At 44.0% G+C, this 19,599-nt stretch overlaps 1 protein-coding gene across 1 annotated transcript in view; it reads right to left on the bottom strand.

Moving 5' to 3' along the window:
• The window catches only part of LOC141105646 (alpha-2-macroglobulin-like), a 267,675-nt gene that overhangs the window by 237,064 nt on the left and 11,012 nt on the right, over positions 1–19,599 (bottom strand). Inside the window, exons 3-4 of the mRNA XM_073595621.1 lie at positions 18,539–18,698; positions 15,973–16,025 (exon numbers count right to left, since the gene is read on the bottom strand). Coding sequence (XP_073451722.1) covers positions 15,973–16,025; positions 18,539–18,698 — 213 coding nt within the window. The remainder of the gene's footprint in view (positions 1–15,972; positions 16,026–18,538; positions 18,699–19,599) is intronic.

The following is a 19,599-nucleotide window of genomic DNA, read 5'->3' as shown; positions in this document are numbered from 1 at the left end:
AGTGAAATCAAAAATTCACGCCCTTAGAAAGCCTGAAGGCGGTGGTTGGTTTTCGGGGTCCCGTACGCGGCTAGGCTCCCAAAAAGTCTCACACATGTGGTATCCCCGTACTCAGGAGAAGCAGCAGAATGTATTTTGGGGTGTAATTTCACATATTTCCATGGCATGTTTGAGCAATATATCATTTAGTGACAACTTTGTGCAAAAAAAAAAAAAAAAAAAAAAAAATTTGTCTCTTTCCCGCAACTTGTGTCGCAATATAAAATATTCCATGGACTCGACATGCCTCTCAGCAAATAGCTTGGGGTGTCTACTTTCCAAAATGGGGTCATTTGGGGGGGTTTTGAACTGTCCTGGCATTTTATGCACAACATTTAGAAGCTTATGTCACACATCACCCACTCTTCTAACCACTTGAAGACAAAGCACTTTCTGACACTTATTGTTTACATGAAAAAGTTTTTTTTTTTTGCAAAAAAATTACTTTGAACCCCCAAACATTATATATTTTTTTAAAGCAAATGCCCTACAGATTAAAATGGTGGGTGTTTCATTTTTTTTTTTCACACAGTAATTGCGCAGCGATTTTTCAAACGCATTTTTTGGGGAAAAAACACACTTTTTTAAATTTTAATGCACTAAAACACGCTATATTGCCCAAATGTTTGATGAAATAAAAAAGATGATCTTAGGCCGAGTACATGGATACCAAACATGACATGCTTTAAAATTGCGCACAAACGTGCAGTGGCAACAAAATAAATACATGTTTAAAAGCCTTCAAAAGCCTTTACAGGTTACCACTTTAGATTTACAGAGGAGGTCTACTGGAAAAATTACTGCACTCGATCTGGCCTTCGCGGTGATACCTCACATGCATGGTGCAATTGCTGTTTATGTTTGACGACAGACCGCCGCTTGCGTTCGCCTTAGCGCGAGAGCAGGGGGCGACAGGGGTGTTTTTTTTTTTTGTTTTTTTTTTCTTTATTATTTTTTTGCTTTTTTAATCTTACTTTTAAACTGTTCCTTTCATATTTTTTTTTTTAATCATTTTTATTGTTATCTCGGGGAATGTAAATATCCCCTATGATAGCAATAGGTAGTGACAGGTACTCTTTTTTGAAAAAATTGTGGTCTATTAGACCCTAGATCTCTCCTCTGCCCTCAAAGCATCTGACCACACCAAGATCGGTGTGATAAAATGCTTCCCCAATTTCCCAATGGCGCTATTTACATCCGGCGAAATCTAAGTCATGAAATACTCGTAGCTTCCGGTTTCTTAGGCCATAGAGATGTTTGGAGCCACTCTGGTCTCTGATCAGCTCTATGGTCAGCTGGCTGAATCACCGGCTGCATTCTCAGGTTCCCTGTTGAGACAGGAGAGCCAGAGAAAAACACGGAAGACGGTGGGGGGGGGGGCATTCCCTCCCACGGCTTGTAAAAGCAGTCTAGAGGCTAATTAGCCGCTAGGATTGCTTTTACATGAAAGCCGCTGGCTGAAAAGAATGATACCAAGATGATACCTAAACCTGCAGGCATCATTCTGGTATAACCACTCAAAGTCGTGAATGGCGTACCTGAAGACAAAAAAATGGTTAACAATGGTTAACAATAAAGCACAGTAAAGTGTAAATAATTACACACCTGAAAAACAAACATGATAAAACATAATAACAATAACAATAACAATAAAACATTGCAGAATAGAATACAGTAAAAAAGAGCAGAACAATAGAGAGAGAGAATAGAGAGAGAGAGAACAATAAAACAACAACTATTTTTTTTTATTTCATATTTTTTTTTTTTTTTACACTTTTTTTGTAACTAACTTTTATAACTGTAACCGGTTCCAGGTTCGGGTCTCTCAAAATGCGATGGCATCTTGGGAGACCCTGTGAAAGTGTGCCTAGTCTGTGCAATGCTGTACCCTACGCTAATACTCAACTAGTGAATGGTAGCGTTCAAAACATTCACCAATGCAAAGACCAGGATTGTCAGGACAGGAGGGACAATAATAGCGGGTGTCACGCCTATATCCGCGCTTGCTGCAGACACAACATCTTTTTTGGGGGGTTCGTTGGGTAGGGGTACTCGGGAGGACATAAAAATGCCTCTCATGCAGCCGACTGCATTTGGTTGGGGATGTGAATGGGGGAAGTACGGGCGCTGCAGAAGCGGTGGGTTCCCAATTAGGATTGGCGAATGCAGCAGGAAGGGCACTATGGGCACGATGGGCCTGTGTTTGTCTTCTTGGTGGCAGCGGGACACTACTTGTGCTTGCCACCTCACCAGCTTGAACTGCACTTATGGGACTCGCCACGTCACCAAGTGTTACTGCAGTGCTGGTTTGACTACGACCGGGGTGTACTAGGCCGCTGGCGCTTGCCAGTTCACCAAAACGCTACCAAAAAACGTTAGCGATCGCAGGGATCAGGCCTGACTCTGCGAACGCTGCAGTTATGCGTTTAGTGTTTTGTAAGTGTCAGTGATCGATCGATACTGCACTTGGGTGGGCTGGGCCGGGCCGGGCGGAGGGGCAAAACGCAGGTGCTAGCAGGTATCTGGGCTGATCCCGCTAACACTGCGTTTTTGGGAACCCTAAACTGCTGGGGACGCTAGTATAGATCTGATCGGATCAGATATTGATCCGATCAGATACTATACCACTAAGGGAGGTGTACGGTGCGTGCGTGGGTGTTAGCGGTACTGGCGCTAATCTGACGCTGCCTGGGGCTGGTGCTTGCCAGTTCACCAAAACGCTACAAAAAAAACTGTTAGCGATCGCAGGGATCAGGCCTGACTCTGCGAACGCTGCAGTTATGCGTTTAGTGTTTTGTAAGTGTCAGTGATCGATCGATACTGCACTTGGGTGGGCTGGGCTGGGCCGGGCGGAGGGGCAAAACGCAGGTGCTAGCAGGTATCTGGGCTGATTCCGCTAACACTGCGTTTTTGGGAACCCTAAACTGCTGGGGACGCTAGTATAGATCTGATCGGATCAGATATTGATCCGTTCAGATACTATACCACTAAGGGAGGCGTATGCTGCGTGCGTGGGTGTTAGCGGTACTGGCGCTAACCTGACGCCTGGGGCTGGTGCTTGCCAGTTCACCAAAATGCTACCAAAAAAACTGTTAGCGATCGCAGGGATCAGGCCTGACTCTGCGAACGCTGCAGTTATGCGTTTAGTGTTTTGTAAGTGACAGTGATCGATCGATACTGCACTTAGGTGGGCTGGGCGGAGGCACAAAACGCAGGTGCTAGTAGGTATCTGGGCTGATCCCGCTAACACTGCGTTTTTGGGAACCCTAAACTGCTGGGGACGCTAGTATAGATCTGATCGGATCAGATATTGATCCGTACAGATACTATACCACTAAGGGAGGCGTATGCTGCATGCGTGGGTGTTAGCGGTACTGGCGCTAATCTGACGCTGCCTGGGGCGACGCATATCACCGCCGGGCGATCAGGGGGCTAAACCTTTATTTGGTAATAAACGGCGGGTGCCCTGACACTATAAAAAATAAACGAAATAACCAGCGTCATCCGTAACGGTTATACGGTGATCAGTGGTGAAAGGGTTAACTAGGGGGCAATCAAGGGGTTAAAACATTTATTCGGTAGTATATGGGGGTCCCTGTCTCTATAAAACGCTGACGGCGAACCTAAATATTTACCTCACTAACTAGCGTCACCAGCGACACTAATACAGCGATCAGAAAAATGATCGCTTAGCAACACTGGTGACAGGGGGTGATCAAGGGGTTAAAACTTTATTAGGGGGGGTTAGGGGGGTACCCTAGACCTAAAGGGGGGTAATACTAACTGTCCCAACACTGTAACTGTCACAAACTGACACTATGCAGTAATCAGAAAAAAAAAAAAAAAAAAAAAAAAAAACTGCTGGTGTCAGTTTGTGACAGGGGGGGGGGGGTGATTGGGGGGGGATCGGGGGGCGATCGGGGGGGGGGATCGGGGTGTTTTGTGTGCCTGGCATGTTCTACTGTGTGTGTGTGTGTTGTGCACTCACATAGATGTCTTCTCTCCTCGGGCCGGAACGGAAAATACCGACCCGAGGGGAGATGACATCACTTCCTTTGCTGCTGTTTAGCATACAGCAGCAAAGGAGTGTTTTCATTGGCCGGCGGCGATCGCGAGGGGGGGGCCACGAACGGATGGTCTCCCCCTCATCACCGATCGCCGCTGGACAAAAGACGACCGCCTCGGGCACCGGGGGGGGGTCCGATTGGACCCCCCACCCGCGGAAGGCAAATCACGTACCCTGTACGTGATTTTGCCTGTCCGTGCCACTTTGCCGACGTACATCGGCGTGAGGCGGTCGTCAAGTGGTTAACTCCTATTTGAATTAGCCTTATTTATAGGTAACTGATTTCATTATGGTTGTAATACTATTTTATTATTATGGTTTTTATTATCTAAATAACTATAAACCGTTTTTATTTATTTTTTTTACATTTTAATGGGAGTAATAATATTATGGGTTAATTTATCCTTTTTACTGAAGATTCACACAATGTTCACCCAATTTCAAAAATGTTCTAATTAGATCTAATATGTAAAATATGTGACCTTGGGTGAAAGTTGTGTGAAGCTTGGATGAAAAAAAATAGATCTTTGTGTTTGCCAGTAATTTCAATTTTTTTCCCTGTGTTCCTAAAAGTAATGTTGGACTAAATTCAAAGCAAACCCCTGCTTTGTTCATTTATTGTAGACATGTGCACTGCCAAAAAATGTGTTTGTTTTCATTTAATTTGCTTTTATTTTATTTATTTTTTTTGTTTTTCGGGTCATTTGTTATGATTTCAATTTGTAAATTCATAAATTCATAAATTTAAAAATTCGTAAATTAGAAAATCCAAAAATAAGAAACAAAATCCGAAAGAATAACTAAATAGCGAACTAATAATAACTAACTGTTAAATTACAGGTATTGGAATTTCCTTTCAAATTTTGCTTTTGAAGTTACGACTTATCTGAAATAACGATTGCCATATCTAAACAAATGGAACGGAACACATTAATATCAAATAATAATAATAAAACGTTTTTATTATTATTATTGTTATTTATTATTATTAATTCATTACGTCCCATTCGTTTAGATATGGCATTCGTTATTTCAGATAATTTGTAACTTTGGATAAATTTGTATTCGCTAAGTTAACTAACAGCCAAATTTGAAAGGAAATTCCAATACCTAGAATTTAATAGTTAGTAATTGTTAAGTTATTATTAGTTAGTTATTATTTCAGATTTTCAAATTTTCGAATATTAGACTTTACGAATATTCGGAAAAGTTTGTTAAACAGATTTTCCTTAATTTGGATATTTGCGAATTAACAAATTTGTTGAAATTCGTTAAAAAACTAGGGATGAGCTTCGTGTTGAATTCCAACCCATGTTCGACTCAAACATCATGTGTTCGGTCGTTCGCCGAATTACGAACGATATAGGCTGTTCGCACCAAATTTGAGTGGCGCGTCACGGCCCATAATTCACTGCGGCATCGCAGTGCATTGCTGGCTGATGATTGGCCAAGCATGCACCATGACCCACATGCTTGGCCAATCACAGCGCCATCTGAACAGAGAGCCGTAATTGGCCAAAGCCAAGGAGGCTTTGGCCAATTATGGCTCAGGGGGTTTAGTACACGCCCCACACTATATAAGGCCGCCTGCATGGCGGCCCTTTGTAGTGTGTTCCGGCATTCAGACAGAGATAGAGAGAGAGACAGACAGACAGTGTCATTTGATTTAAGTTAAGAGTAGGCAGGTCAAGTCAGTTAGCTGCAGTTACCGTGTATTGTGTATAGATATATATATATATATATATATATATATATATATATATATATGCATCCCAGGTGTTGTATATAGGCAGGCAGGTGTTTTTACCGTATTTCTAGTTACTGTACTGTGTACCCTGCACAGTCTCACCTACAGTATAGCTACCTGCAGCCAGGTGCTTGTGTAGGCTCATTGAAGTATTTCCAGCTACTGTACTGTGTACCCTGCACAGTCTCACCTACAGTATAGTTACCTGCAGCCAGGTGCTTGTGTAGGCTCATTGAAGTATTTCCACCTACTGTACTGTGTACCCTGCACAGTCTCACCTACAGTATAGTTACCTGCAGCCAGGTGCTTGTGTAGGCTCATTGAAGTATTTCCAGCTACTGTACTGTGTACCCTGCACAGTCTCACCTACAGTATAGCTACCTGCAGCCAGGTGCTTGTGTAAGCTCATTGAAGTATTTCCACCTACTGTACTGTGTACCCTGCACAGTCTCATCTACAGTATAGCTACCTGCAACCGGGTGCTTGTGTAGGCTCATTGAAGTATTTCCAGTTACTGTACTGTGTACCCTGTACAGTCTAAGCTACAGTATAGCTACCTGCAGCCAGGTGCTTGTGTAGGCTCATTGAAGTATTTCCAGTTACTGTACTGTGTACCCTGCACAGTCTCACCTACAGTATAGCTACCTGCAGCCAGGTGCTTGTGTAGGCTCATTGAAGTATTTCCAGCTACTGTACTGTGTACCCTGCACAGTCTCACCTACAGTATAGCTACCTGCAGCCAGGTGCTTGTGTAGGCTCTTTGAGGTATTTCCAGCTACTGTACTGTGTACCCTGCACAGTCTCACCTACAGTATAGCTACCTGCAGCCAGGTGCTTGTGTAGGCTCATTGAAGTATTTCCAGCTACTGTACTGTGTACCCTGCACAGTCTCACCTACAGTATAGTTACCTGCAGCCAGGTGCTTGTGTAGGCTCATTGAAGTATTTCCAGCTACTGTACTGTGTACCCTGCACAGTCTCACCTACAGTATAGCTACCTGCAGCCAGGTGCTTGTGTAAGCTCATTGAAGTATTTCCACCTACTGTACTGTGTACCCTGCACAGTCTCATCTACAGTATAGATACCTGCAACCAGGTGCTTGTGTAGGCTCATTGAAGTATTTCCAGTTACTGTACTGTGTACCCTGTACAGTCTAAGCTACAGTATAGCTACCTGCAGCCAGGTGCTTGTGTAGGCTCATTGAAGTATTTCCAGTTACTGTACTGTGTACCCTGCACAGTCTCACCTACAGTATAGCTACCTGCAGCCAGGTGCTTGTGTAGGCTCATTGAAGTATTTCCAGCTACTGTAATGTGTACCCTGCACAGTCTCACCTACAGTATAGCTACCTGCAGCCAGGTGCTTGTGTAGGCTCTTTGAGGTATTTCCAGCTACTGTACCGTGTACCCTGCACAGTCTCACCTACAGTATAGCTACCTGCAGCCAGGTGCTTGTGTAGGCTCATTGAAGTATTTCCAGTTACTGTACTGTGTACCCTGCACAGTTGCACCTACAGTATAGCTACCTGAAGAAAAGTGCAGGTGTTATCATACTAATAATACTACAGGCAGGCAGTTGATTCTGCTAGCTGCAGTATAATCGGTATCTATATATACATCCCAGTTTTGTGCAGCTCACTGCAGGCCAATAGTATGTCTGGAAGGCCAACAAGGAGAGGCAGGTAGTCACAAGCCAATAAAAGAGGGCATGCAGGCTCTGTGTCTAGAGGCAACAGTGCCAGTCGTGGACACGGTGCATCCTCATCAGCACATGGCCGTGGGACGCGCTTGGCCTTTTTTTTCGGCAGCTGGCCGCATTGAGCCGCAACATGCGGAAGACTTGGTCGAGTGGATGACCAAGCCGTCCTCAACCTCCTTATCCTCTCTCACCCAGGCTCAGGGTACTTTGTCTGGCAAAGCATCTGCCAACATGGCTTCTTCCCTCGGCTTAATGGCATCAGTGACTCCTTGCCTAGCCCCACCATGTCCTTCTGAGAAGTCCCTCAAACTGTTTGACCACAGTGTTGGGTACATGCTCCAGGAGAATGCCCAGCGTTTTGAAGGCTCCAATGATGGTACTCAGCTAGAGGAAGGCAGTAAGGTGAGCCCAGACAGAGGGGGTGCCCAAGAAGGACAGCAATCTAGCAGTCATGTTATCCCTGCTGCAGCATAGTGCCAGGTTTGCTCCAATGATGAGGAGGGAGGGGATGATGAGGTCACTGACTCAACATGGGTGCCTGAAAGGAGAGAGGAGGAGGAGGAGGAAGCACATCACCAATGAGGCAGGATGCCCTCCAGGGGCCAGCCTAAGGGCAGCATGCTGACTGCATCACACTGCAGAGCTCCGCATGTGCAGAGCGCTGCTGTCGCTGCACGTTATTCCAAAAGTTCTTTGGTGTGGGCCTTTTTTGAGACGAGTGCATCATATCGCACCGCTGCTATTTGCAACATATGTCTTAAGCATATCTTGCGTGGCCAAAACATCTCCCGCTTGGGCACCACATGCTTGACCAGACATATGTTGATCTGCCATGCAGTTCATTGGCAAGCGTACCTAAAAGACCCACACCAAAGAACAAAGAGGACCTCTCCTTGCTCCTTATCAGCTGGGATCTCCAACCCCACTATACCTTCAGTCCTCTCTGAGACCTGCACTGAGAGGAATGAAGGTGAGAATTAGGTGTGTCACAGCCAACTACTTGCGGGCAATCTGCTATTGGTACACCGATGTCAGATTGTACCAGGCAAATTTCCCTGCCCCAGCTGCTGCACGCAGAAAGAAGTTCGCTCCCAGCCATCCACATGCCCAGCGGTTGAATGCTAGCTTGGCAAAGTTGCTAGCACTTCAACGGCTACCTTTTCAGTTGGTAGACTCTGCCCCCTTCCGTGAGTTTGTGGAATGTGCGGTTCCTCAGTGGCAGGCTCCCAAACGCCACTTTTTCTCACAGAAGGTGATTCCAGCTCTCTACCGACATGTGGAAGGCAATGTCTTGGCCTCGCTGGACAGGGCGGTCAGCGTTAAGGTGCATATTACCGCTGACTCATGGTCCAGTAGGCATGGACAGGGACGTTACCTAAGTTTCATGGTGCATTGGGTGACTTTGCTGGCAGCTGGGATGGATGCAGGACAAGGTGCAGTAGTGTTTGATGTTGTTCCGCCACCACGCCTCCAAAATGCCACTACTAGTGATTCTGACACACCTCTCTCCTCCACCCCCTCGTCTTCTTCTTCCTCCATGGCCTCTTCTTGTGCTTTGTCCTCGGAACCAGCCGTGCTCTGTAGACGTTCAAGGGGCTACGTAAGTACGCAGGCCAAAAGATGCCATGCGGTGCTTGAGCTGGTGTGCTTGGGGGACAGGAGCCACTCTGGGGCAGAGATTATGTCAGCTCTGCAGGGGCAGGTTCAGAGGTGGTTGACGTCACACCATAAGGTAGGAATGGTGGCTTGCGACAATGGCACCAACCTCCTCTCCGCCCTCCGACACGGACAACTGACCCATGTGCCCTGTTTGGCTCACGTCCTTAACTTGGTGGTGCAGCGGTTCTTGGGCAGGTACCTGGGCTTACAGGATGTCCTGAGGCAGGCCAGTAAAGTCTGTGTGCATTTCCGCCGGTCATATAATGCCAGTGCTCGGCTGGCAGATCTCCAAAAGGAATTTAACCTGCCCAAGAACCGCCTAATCTGTGACATGCCCACCAGGTGGAACTCAACGATGGCCATTCTGCAGCAGCTGCACATGCAGCAGAGGGCATCAATGAGTACTTGTGCGACTATGGTACCAGGACAGGGTCAGGGGAGCTTGTTTTTTTTTTTCCATGCCAGTGGGCCATGATCAGGGATGCATGCACTGTCCTGTCACCATTCGAGGATGCCAAGAGGATGGTGAGCAGTGACAGTGCATGCATCAGTGACACTGTCCCCCTTGTCCACCTGTTGCGTGAAATAATGGACAGGGCACTTGAGGCAGAATAGAGGCAGGAAGAGGAGGACTTCCTTAGCTTTTAAGGCCCCCTTTATCCAGACAGTGTTCCTGCGTGCCCGCCCATCACACAGGAAGAGGAGGAGGATTGTGTCAGCATGGAGGTGGAGCCTGGCACTCATCATCAGCAGCAGTCTTTAAGGGATCATTTACAGTCCCAAGAAACCCATGGACTTGTACTTGGCTGGGAAGAGGTGGCTGCGGATAGTGTCGCCCTTAGTGACCCAGAGGACTCCGGACCGAATGCCTCAGCAAACCTACGCTGCATGGCCTCCCTGATCCACATTCAGTGCTGCTGGAGGCTTTGTAACCGATCACAGGGTGCGTCTGTCCACCGACTCGGTCGATCGACTGACCTTCATAAAAATGAATCAGTCTTGGATCACCCCCAGCTACCAAGCACCTGATGCTGATGTAATGAATAATTTTTTTTGAAATGTCAGATCCCTTCAAGACTGCCTATGCTGATGCTGAGTGACTCTCCTGTTATTCTGAGTAATTATCCTCTTCCTCCTCAATGATCATGCTGATAGCTCGTAAGAACATTTTTGGTTCTGGACGCCGCCACCAGTGGCTAAGGCCCAATTTTTCAGCTCCTGTTTAACAGGGGCATGTAATTACAATATTTGATGCAATACATTGCAGCAGGGCTTGTTCCTGCGCTCCAACTAGAGTATCTGTGAGGGGTTGCAGTGTTGTGGCACCAGCACCAGTGCCTAAGGCCCAATTTTTCAGCCCCTGTTTAACAGGGTCATGTAATTACAATTTTTGATGCAATAATTTGCAGCAGGGCTTGTTACTGCTCTCCAACTAGAGTATCTGTGAGGGGTTGCAGTGTTGTGGCACCAGAACCAGTGCCTAAAGCCCAATTTTTCTGCCCCTGTTCAACAGGGACATGTAATTAGAATTCTTGATCTAATATTTCACAGCAGGGCCCATTTCTGCGCCCACCAAGAGTAACTGTGAGGACTTACATTGTTGTGGCACCAGCACCACCACCATCACCAAAGGCCCAATTTTTCTGCCCCTGTTCAACAGGAGCATGTAATTACAATTCTTGATCTAATATTTCACAGCAGGGTCCTGTGAGGGCTTACAGTGTTGTGGCAACACCAACACCTAAGGCCCAACTTTCTGCAGAGTATATAGGGCAGGCCCCTACTTTCAAACATCCAACTTACAAACGACTCCTACTTGCAAACGGAAGGAGACAACCATTAGGAAGTGAAATTCTCTCCTGTAAGAGTTAATATGGGAAAAATGTTTCTCCTTTCCACTGATGCTTTATCACCAATCCTTGTTTCACTAAAAATCCCAAATTTTCAAAAAACATTTGTCATTGGGACAGAAAATGAGGTGAAATCTTCTGAAGAGGAGCACAGACAGCAAAACAAATGTCATAGGGGTGATAACCCTTCCCTATGTTTTCCAAAAAGCTTAAAATAGATTTTTTGGCTGAAGCTAAAGACGTTAAAAATGTACCAGTTCAAAATTACAAACAGATTCTACTTAACAACAAACCTACAGTCCCTGTCTTGTTTGCACTGCCTGTATACTGCTGTTCAGAGTATATAGGGCCTGGTGGCCCCACACCTTTCCTCTTTTAATTTGGGTGCGGGGTTCCCCTTAATATCCATACAAGACCCAAAGGGCCTGGTAATGGACTAGGGGGTACCCATGCCGATTGGCTCAATGATTTTCATCCATATTGCCAGGACCCGACATTACATTAAAGTCGCAAGCAGTTTTAAATGACTTTTATTCCTTTAAAAATGTCATTTTGTGCAGGGACTGTTCTAAGCACGGGAATCACGCGCCACTTTACAGGCATACTATAGACACCCCCCAGGTACGATATTTAAAGGAATATTTCACTTTTTTTTTTTTTTTTTTTACTTTAAGCATCATTAAAATCACTGCTCCCAAAAAAACGTAAGTTTTTAAAACTTTTTTTTGCATTGATATGTGTCCCCTGGGGCAGGACCCAGGTCCCCAAACCCTATTTAGGACAATACCATGCAAATTAGCCTTTAAAATTAGCACTTTTGATTTTGAACGTTCGAGTCCCATAGATGTCAATGGGGTTCTAACGTTCGTGCAAATTTTCGGTCCGTTCGCAGATTCTGGTGCGAACCGAACCGGGGGGTGTTCGACTCATCCCTAATGAGCATGTGACACTTCAGGTGACTGTGCTGGGCCAATCAGTGTTGTGACGGGGGGGCATAGGCCTGTGTAAGTCAGGCACTCTCGATATCTAATGTCCCCACAGTGTTTCAACAGAATGAAGAAAGCTCTCATATGATTCCAATAAAAGCCACTGTAAAATAAGCCCACTGTCATTGTTTTTTATGCAGGGGCTTTTAGTGTAAATTTTAGGAGTGTTGTTTCATGCTGTTTCAGGGGTTTGGAAAGTGGTAATGCAGTCAGCCTTGAAGGTTCTCCATCTGACACTCCTGGAAGTGTCAATATTGTCCTATGATTGCAATAAAGATATCTATGTAGAATGTAGTCAAATCTTTTCATCCAGGAGGGTTTCTGTAATTACTCTTAACACAGAGTCTCTGCTTGTCTCTTGTTTTCAAAGTAGCAGGTGGCAAAAGGGTCTCTTTAGAGTGTACCTGTAGTAAATACTCTTAACAATGAACCATGGATATTAACATCATAGTTACATAGTTTTTTAGGTTGAAAAAAGACATCTAGTTCAACCAAAAAAAAAAATACAAACCCATATACCCAATCCTAAACCCACAGTTGATCCAGAGGAAGGTGAAAAACCCCAACAAAGCATGATCCAATTTGCTACAGCAGGGGAAAAAAATCCTTCCTTTTTCCCCGAGAGGCAATCGGATTTTCCCTGGATCAACTTTACCTATAAATGTTAGTACCCAGTTATATTATATACATTTAGTAAAGAATCCAAACCTTTTTTAAAGCAATCTACTGAGTTGGCCAGAACCACCTCTGGAGGGAGTCTATTCCACATTTTCACAGCTCTTACTGTGAAGAAATCTTTCCGTCTTCGAAGATGAAATCTATTTTCCTCTAGAGGTAAAGAATGCCCTCTGTGATAACCTTAAAGTGAATAACTCAACACCAAGGTCACTATATGGACCCTTTATATATTTGTACATGTTGATCAATCCCCGCTTTATCTCCTTTTCTTAAGAGGGAATAAATTCAGTTCCTCTAATCTTTCCTCATAGCTGAGCTCCTCCATGCCTCTTATCAGTTTGGTTGCCCTTCTCTGCACTTTCTCCAGTTCCCCAATATCCTTTTTGAGAACCGGTGCCCAAAACTGAACTGCATATTCCAAATGATGATTTGTACAGGGGCAAAATGATATCTCTCTCTCTGGAGTCCATACCTCTCTTAATACAAGAAAAGATTTTGCTCACTTTGGAAACCACAGATTGGCATTGCATGCTATTATTAAGCTAAAAAACAAACACTATCCAAATTGTGTTGACTGTAGAGACTGTTCAATGTGCATTAGCTGCACCCTGGGAGCCTTAAGATGTCCTATATCAATATGGACTTTGCAGAAAGTCAAGTATAAGCACACCTCAAAGTTGAAGCACACCTCACAATATAATCAACATGCCTCCCATTTGGTCTTAAGACACCCAAAATATTGGGGGAATGCCGTCTCTGCAAACAAACAGAAGCTTGGAAATACTATGAAGCAGTGGCGGCCAGTTGGTCGGTCGGCGACACCCTCCGTCCCGCGGGCACTTACCCCATCTAGGTTGCGGGCTCCTACGGGCAGGTTGGCGTGTTGCGGGCAGCGGGTCCTGTGTCCTCTCCTCTCTTCTGCATCACGGTGGCTTCTGCCGTGCAGCTCCTCCCTCCTCCTCCTAAGCGTCCAAAAGGATTGCCTGTCCTGTCAACCAATTGGGTGATGGGTCTCAAGACCCACTTCTTGATTGGTAAGAAGGAAGATCAGTGTGGCGATAGTGAATATTCATTCGCTTTTGTCACACAGCTGGGTGAGATCTGCGCCCCGAGCTCACCCTTTTTTGAAGCCTATTAGAGCCTCTGGCTCTAATCACGTGCTTCAAAAAAATACACCCCCGACATTGGAATCCATGTGTCTGGCACCCTGCATGTAGATCAGGAGGCCAGATGCATGGATGGGGGTTGTGGCACCCGTGCGCCCCTAATGGATGGGCCGCCCACTGCTGTTATAGCCACAGTATATGCAAGGTGATGGAATTCTTGTAAGATATCACTAAGAGACACAAGAAGTCAGAATGTGAACCAAGCTTAAACAATAATAGTTTTGACTGAAGTTGTCTTTTAAAGAAACACACATACAACATCTACTATCCAGAGGTGTATATTAAGAGAGTGTAAGGGATTCCAACCCCCCCAGAGCATCCATGGCACAGCGCAGCAGGGAGTGCTGACAGAGTGCCGGCCTCTGTAAGCTATGCACTCCTATACTCTGCACTCTGTTTCTTATGCACTTCTGAACTCTGTGACCCTAAGGTTGAACCCCTCAAGAAAAAAAGAATATCTACGGCCCCTGCCAATGTCTTATTCAGAAAATCATTTAACCATAACACAATAAGATTTTCCGCCTCAAAAGATTAGAACAAGGGGATAAAACTAACAGGAATCTTAAAGCAAACGTGGCATGGGAAAATTATAGGGGAGCTTGAATAAGCATGCAATTCAGTTTCTATGTTTGTTGAGTCGTGTCTTAGGACATGAATTCAAGTACAAAGCATGAGGGCAGGCAACTAACATTTCAGAAGGAGTCGAGCAATAGCAGCCTCAGCTTTAAAAATCAAGAGAATATATTTATAATCAATAATGTGCACATGAAAAACATTAAGGGAAAAAAAATAAAACCGGAAAGGATGGAGACCAATCTAAGCTACCACCGCAAAAATTAAAATGACATTAAAATGTATATAATAATGAGGTTTTTTTTTGTTCTATGGTAAGGTTTTGAGTCAAAATATGAATTCTTCAGATTAGGACTTTAAACCAGACCACAAACAGTTTGATGGTAAAAAAATATTCAAAATGTATTACACATTGATAATATATAGCAACATGAACGTGGGGATATATGCAACAAACATATTGGGAGCAGAAATGGAAACCAGCTGCAAGGAAAAGCCCAGAGCTTTGTCAGACAGACAGAACATCCAAATGGTAAAGGTTTTGATTTTTATAGTTTCATTTATTTCTTACTCGTATGTATTTATGTCTTACAAGATTATCCTTTAGCTTTGAAGGGCTGTAAAAATTAATGAGTATGACAATTATAAGTAGCAGTGGTGGCCGGGGGTAATTTTTTTTTGAGGGGGGGTTGCAAACAGTGCCATCACCATCCCACCCCCTCCCACCGGTCGGTCGGGTCTGGAGCACTTACCCCATCTATTCTCAGGCAGCACTTCTCACAGGCTTCACCGGCGGCTTCACCTGCTCTCCGCAGGTATCATGGCAGTGGCGGCGGCTTCCCCTGATCTCCACGGGCATCCCGGCGGCAGCTTCCCCTGCTCTCCGCAACTTTCGTTTCTTCCCTCCTCCTCGGCGGCTAATCGGATGCTTCTCTTTTCGGCCAATCTGGAAACGGGTCTCGAAAAGGATCAGTGTTTCAATAGCGAATATTAATTTGCTATTGTAACATACCAGGGTGGGCTCATAGCGCAATGCTCTGCACTCCGAGCCCACTCTATTTTGAAGCATATTAGAGCCTTTAGCTCTAATCAGGGGCTTCAAAAAAACACCCCGCCGTTGGAATTTATGCATCCGGCATCCTGAAAAGGGCTAGATTAATGGATAGATGGGGTGGATGTGGGTAGGAAAGGCCCTGCTATGAAGCTCGTAACAGTTAGTGTCATAGTTACAGGAAGAGTTGCCTTAGGGCAGGGTATCACTTAATGTTGAGAGTTTGATCAAATCTTTCCCAGCATAATGTGTGTCAGTGCTGCAGGAAATTGGGTCTATGTTTATGAAAATAGCGACTAAAAGTCCAGAGACACTGAGCAGGTGATGACTGCTTTCACTGTCAGTTACCTGGTACTGCTGCTTTTATTTTGGCTGTTTCCTTCTAAATACAGGTTCACTTTAAACTGTCATCTAGCACTTTTTCTTGGAAGAATTAAAAAACAAACCTTACATACTTACCACAATGTCTTTGGGTTGAAGATCTTCATTTATAGATAGAATTCTGAACTTTACTGCAAAAGACAAATTTAATATGCTGTTTTTATACTTTCATTATAATCTTAGAGGTTTTTTATTAATGTATTAAAAAGTTCTATTTTGTATCTTAGATCTTCAAGCTGTATAATTTCTAATTATACATGTACAGACATATTTGCATATTATATATGCAGATTTTGCTTCCCACTTTGCAGTACTTTTGCTTCATTACTCCTGTCAGAAAACAACAGCTCAGCGGGGGAGATTACTGAACTAAATTTGCATGGTTAGTACAGCAGCTCTGACCGAAGCTGTCAGTTTTTTTTCGCAGTTTTTGAACAAAAAAAATGAATAGTGTGTACCTGGCTTTAGAAAGAGTAATTTCAGTGGATAAGCTTTCCAGCCTCTAGTGCTAATTCTACAAATCTCCCAATAACAACATTTCCAAAAGTCATCAAGTATTTACAAAATGTTCAAAGGGGTGTTTAGGAAAACATAATATTGGTATTTGAGCCTACATCACATATGTGATTTTGTAGTTTGACCATATGGTATTGTATATATATATATATATATATATATATATATATATATATATATATACACAATGCTGTGTAAAAAAAAGGATTTGCCCCCTTTCTGATTTTTTATTTTTTTGCATATTTTTTGCATATTTGTCACACTTAAATGACTCAGATCATCAAACTAATTTTATTATTACACAAAGATAACCCGAGTAAATACAAAATGCAGTTTTTAAATTATGGTTTCATTTATTAAGCCAAAAAAGCTGTCCAAACCTGCCTGGCTTTATGTGAAAAAGTATTTGCCCCTTAAACCTAATAACTGGTTGTGCCACCCTTGGCAGCAAGAAGTGCAATCAAGCGTTTGCGATAACTGGCAATGAGTCTTTCACATTGCTGTGGAGCAATTTTGACCCACTCTTCTCTGCAGAATTGCTTTAATTCAGCCACATCAGAGGGTTTTCCAGCATATATGGGCTGTGTAAGGTCATGATACAGCATCTCAATTGGATTTAAGTCTGGGCTTTGACTAGGACACTCCAAAACCTATATTTTGCTTTGTTTGAACCATTTGGAGGTGGACTTGCTTTTGTGTTGATCATTGTCCTGCTGCATAACCCAAGTGCACTTGAGCTTAAGGTCACAAACTGATGGCTGGACATTCTCCTTTAGGATTTTCTGGTAGAGCTCAGAATTTATCGTTCCATCAATTATGGTAATTTATCCAGGTCCTGAAGCTGCTCTGGCCCTGGAACTCTCCCATGGATGCCATTTTTGTCTAGTCTCTTTCTTATTGTTGAATCATGAACACTGATCTTACCCAAGGCAATTGAGGCCTGCAGTTCTTTAGATGTTGTTCTGGGTTCTTTTATGACCTCCTGGATGAGTCGTCGTCATGCTCTTGGAGTAATTTTTGTAGGCCGCCAATCCTGGGAAGGTTCACTACTGTTCCAAGTTATCTCCATTTGGGGATAATGGCTCTCCCCATGGTTCACTGGAGTTCCAAAGCCTTAGAAATGACTTTGAACCCCTTCCTAGACTGATACATGTACATTATTTTGTTACTAATCTGTTCTTGAATTTTTTTAGATGTGGCACGATGAGTGGCTTTTTGCGATCTGTTAGCATGCCTCACTTTATCAGACAGCTTTTATTTATGTGATTTCTTGATTCAACAGGTCTGGCAGTAATCATGCCTGGGTGTTGCAAATGAAATTTAACTCAGGTTTCCAAATAAGTGTGGTTAATCACAGTTCATTCATGATTCAGCATGGGAGGAAGCAATTACTTTTTCACATAGGCTTAGGCAGGTTTGAACAGCTTTTTTCCCATTAATAAATGAAATAATAAGTTTGCCATAAGCAATACAAAAAAAAGTATCTAATGATGGTAATTAGACTTAAGGGGTCAACATGTCTTCATGGGAAATGGCATTCAAAGGGTAACTTGTTTACCTGGTAAACACTATAGTGACTTTAATTGCTATTTACCTTAATTATAAGTGAAGTCTTTTCATGTTAAGATCAAAAGTGTTTTGTCAGCCAATCCCTCCAGCTTTGCTTACTGATAGTAAACTGTATTAGGGACGGTTCTTTTGACTGAGTTATGACTGGAGAAATTGGGCTCTCTCAAGGTGTCTGATGGTTGCATGAATATTCTGAGTATCCTGTACCCTGTCCATTTATCCTGTCTGTACCTCTGTCATCTATTCTGAAGTCCAATAAATGTCTCTCTTTGGATGAACCAAGTTGCTGAAGGAAAATTAATTTCTTTAGATTAGAGGAGTTGAACATTCCATATCGGCTAGCGAACACTTGCCTCAACAATAATTATCAATCCTCATCCATATATCACAAAACATACTACTAGTTTTATAATAATAAAGTAAGTATTTTATGACTAGGTCACTCCCAGCATTTCCTGCATGGCACTTTTTCTGGTTGATTTTACTTATTGCCTAGAATTGCCTTTCAAATATGAATTTATAACTTGCCGGAAGACCCCCTTATTGACTAAACAGTTACCAGTTTGTCCCGGCTTGTACACAGCTTTGTCTGACTGAATCAGAAGGCTGGATCTTGTCTTCTTCACCAGAACTTTACTGCTCTTCACGATAGATTGCCCTGCATTTTCTATGGAGATGCTCAACGTGCCAACCACTTCCATCTGTTTAGGCATGGGAACCTAAGCAAGAAAGCATAAAACATACTACAGTGTAAAAGACAGCACAGACATTCAAGTGTTCATAGGGTTGATTTACTTAAAGTGATTGTAAAGTCGGAAGGATTTTTTATCTTAATGCATTCTATACATTAAGATAAAAAGCCTTCTGGGTTCAGCAGCCCCCCCAGCCTCCTGATTGGCTGAGACACAGCAGCAGCGCCATTGGCTCCTGCTGCTGTCAATCAAAGTCAGCTAGCCAATAAGGGGAGAGAGGGGGCCGGGTCGGAGCTCTGTGTCTGAATGGATACACAGAGCTGTGATTCGGCTTGGGTGCCCCCATAACAATCTGCTTGTTGTGGGGGCACAGGAGGGAGGGGCCAGGATCACAGAAGCGGGACCCGAGAAGAGGAGGATCAGGGCTGCTCTGTGCAAATCCACTGCAACAGAGCAGGTAAGTATAACATGTTTATTTTTTTATAAGTAAAAAAAACTTTACAATCAACCCATTGATCGCAATCTGGGCTTGCTGACCTGCCCATCCCAGAGCACCAGAGTGATCGAGTGTCCTCTGTAGCACCAGCTCCTATCCCAGGCAGAGTAATACCAAGTGCACTTCACCTGGGTCCTTTCTAGCAGCCTAGAGAGCGATGCCAGCAGAAGCTGGAAGAGGAAAAATAGGTCAGTGTATTAAACAACACATACAATGCAGGTAAACCGCAGCAGATCAGTGTGAAAGCTGCCTTATAGGGGGCTCAAGACAGTAGGGGTTGGTTAAAATTTGTGCTTTGGGGAGCGGTAAGTATTTTTACTGCCCCCCAACCACTGGTGTAGTATTAGGGGTTGCAATGGTGACCCCACCCCATGCTCTAGGGGGCCCGTGCGGCTTCCCTGTCATATTCTGTATTACACTTGGACAGGAGGG

The sequence above is a fragment of the Aquarana catesbeiana genome, linkage group LG08, assembly GCF_042186555.1.
Source record: "Aquarana catesbeiana isolate 2022-GZ linkage group LG08, ASM4218655v1, whole genome shotgun sequence".
Classification (NCBI taxonomy): Eukaryota; Metazoa; Chordata; class Amphibia; order Anura; family Ranidae; genus Aquarana; species Aquarana catesbeiana.
The sequence above is the reverse complement of the archived record's forward strand: the minus strand, read 5'-3'. Positions and strand labels throughout refer to the sequence as shown.